General features: G+C 40.0%; 1 protein-coding gene across 1 annotated transcript in view; it reads left to right on the top strand.

The window, feature by feature from the left end:
* The first annotated feature begins 71 nt into the window (after positions 1 to 71).
* The window catches only part of LOC115214096, a 98606-nt gene continuing 96177 nt past the window's right edge, over positions 72 to 2500 (top strand). Inside the window, exon 1 of the mRNA XM_029783149.2 lies at positions 72 to 322. Coding sequence (XP_029639009.1) covers positions 259 to 322 — 64 coding nt within the window. The 5' untranslated portion in view covers positions 72 to 258. The remainder of the gene's footprint in view (positions 323 to 2500) is intronic.

Raw genomic sequence — 2500 nt, 5'->3', positions numbered from 1 at the left:
GAAGTTGCCGCCGCCGCCGCTGTCGCCGTCGCCTTACATCTCTCGTCTGTATCTCCCCCTCTCTCTCTCGCACCTGTCTTCCACTCTCTCTCTCTCTCTCTCTCTCTCACTTCTCTATCCATATGTGCGGTGCATTTTCCAGACAACAAACTACCACCGCACAACAAACGTGAAATACACGATTTTTTTTTAGACTTTGAAACAGAATTATTTTAAGTAAAACTGAAAACAGAATATCGCCGTCGCTTTTGCATAAACATGGCAGAGAGGAATATTACATATTTTCTGCTATTCTTAGCGATGGTGTGGTCGGTTCAAGGAAGTAAGTCTGCCTATCTCTATATAGTTCTTTCTCTGTATATTTATCTGTTGCTGGTTTACCTGTTTGTACGCTTCTATATCGAATTGTCTCACGACATCCATTTTCTGTTGTTCTCTTCATATATATATATATATTCTAGATGTGTGTGTGTGAGTTTGCTTGCGCACACACACACGTCTACATATAAACGTATATACATAAATGCTTATCCATATATATTCATACATATATACATACACAGATACGCAGGTGTATATCGAATTATCGATCTTATCTGTCTATATCCATAAATGTACATGAGTACATATATATATATATATTATATATATATATATATATATATATATATATATATATAATATATGATATGTTATACATACATACATAAATGTGTGCGTTTAAATAGATATACACACATAAGCACACACGTATATACATACATATACATATTAATATATACATACAATATATATCTTCACCTATAGATTGGTGTATTAGCAATAATGTTCATATATACACACAAATACATACATAATTTTATATATATATACACACACACATACAAACGTGCATATATATACCCGTGGCGATACACACGAATTCCTCCTACACACGAACGCGCGCGTGTTTGTGTGCGTGTGAGAGAGTGAGTGAGTGAGTGAGAGAGAGAGAGAGAGAGAGAGAGAGAGAGAGAGGGAGAGAGCTGATATCTATATTAATTCATTGTATATTTTCGTCAAATATAATTTCATTCTAGAGAATCACATTCAGTGTATTCCACTTTCAATGTTGATATTTCTACACAAATGTGCGCATAAATGTCAACGCTGTCTTTCCTTTAGATTCGATCTGCCTTTCCTTCTACAACCAACCGCCCCCCCCCCCCACTCTCCCTCTCGCCAGATTCATAAAAGCTTTAATAATAACACATATTCCCATATCAACATGCACAGCATTGTCCTGTTTCCAACAACAGTCCTAGTTGTAAATATTCCCACACGAAATCCTATTGTCATCATCGGCAAAGGGTTTGTTTGTAGTTTATTGATTGCCCAGTGTTTAAACTCATTTCAAAGTTAAGTTCACCTACACTTTTTGTTTTGTTTTGTTTCGTTGCTACATCTGAGTCAAGTTGAAAATATGTCCGTTTATCCGCTAAATATGGCGCAAGTTCGTATACCGTTCTCTTTTCTGCTTTCTTGCAAAGAGACTTTTAACTGTGGTTAAAAGCTCAATCTAATTATCCCTGAATACAGGAATGGGCAACGTGTTTTTCGAGAAGCGGGCCGCATGAGACACGGCTCATCATTATGCGGGCCGCGGTACTAGAAAAAAAAACATTCAAGGTGATTTTCCGTTCAGAAAACCCGCGGCTCGCAAGTTTTCAATGACTGCATGAATCGATGAATGCTTATTCCCATACTCATGGTGTGTGGTGTGTGTGTGTGTGAAAGCGCGTGGCCTGGTGGTTAGGGTGTTGGACTCATGAACATAAGACTATAGTTTCGATTCCCGGACGGGTCGGTGCGTTGAGTTCTTGAGCAAAACACATCATTTCACGTTGCTCCAGTCCATTCAGCTGTAAATGAGAAACAACCCTGCAACAGACTCGCACCCCATTCAAGGGGAATGTTGTGATCTCAACGATGCCATGGAAACCGGGTAACCGGCCCAAGGTGTCCTGGGAATCGAGACAGTTAATGTCCTGAGGATTACCTTTACTTCACATGGTTGTATCGGGCGCCTCACACCACCCATTCGTCGTGTCTTCAAGTTCTCTTCGGGGCGAATGGGGCTCCGAATTCTCTTCCGACCTCATTTACTTCAACTCTTCGCAGATCCTTCTCCCAAGTCTGTTAAACCCAGGTCACTCACCTACTTATACTGCTGGCATAGCTGTGGACACAATGGTGCCTTCTCCTACAGACATGCTTTAACAAAAGCTAGCGGGTGACTCAGAAAATACAGGGTAGTAGATACACCAGAGTCACAAACTAATAATATGGAGACAGCAACCTGCTTTGAGATCTACTTTCCTAAGGCTTGTATCAAAAATTCACAGGATGCTTTATAGGAATATTAAATCGACTTCAACACTTGACTGGGTGCCTTGGTTTACCTCGGTTGATTGGTTGACCTTGGCTGGATTCGAACTCAAGCCGTATACCTCATAGTTTT

Source organism: Octopus sinensis, linkage group LG7 (assembly GCF_006345805.1).
Source record: "Octopus sinensis linkage group LG7, ASM634580v1, whole genome shotgun sequence".
NCBI classification, from domain to species: Eukaryota; Metazoa; Mollusca; class Cephalopoda; order Octopoda; family Octopodidae; genus Octopus; species Octopus sinensis.
The sequence above is the reverse complement of the archived record's forward strand: the minus strand, read 5'-3'. Positions and strand labels throughout refer to the sequence as shown.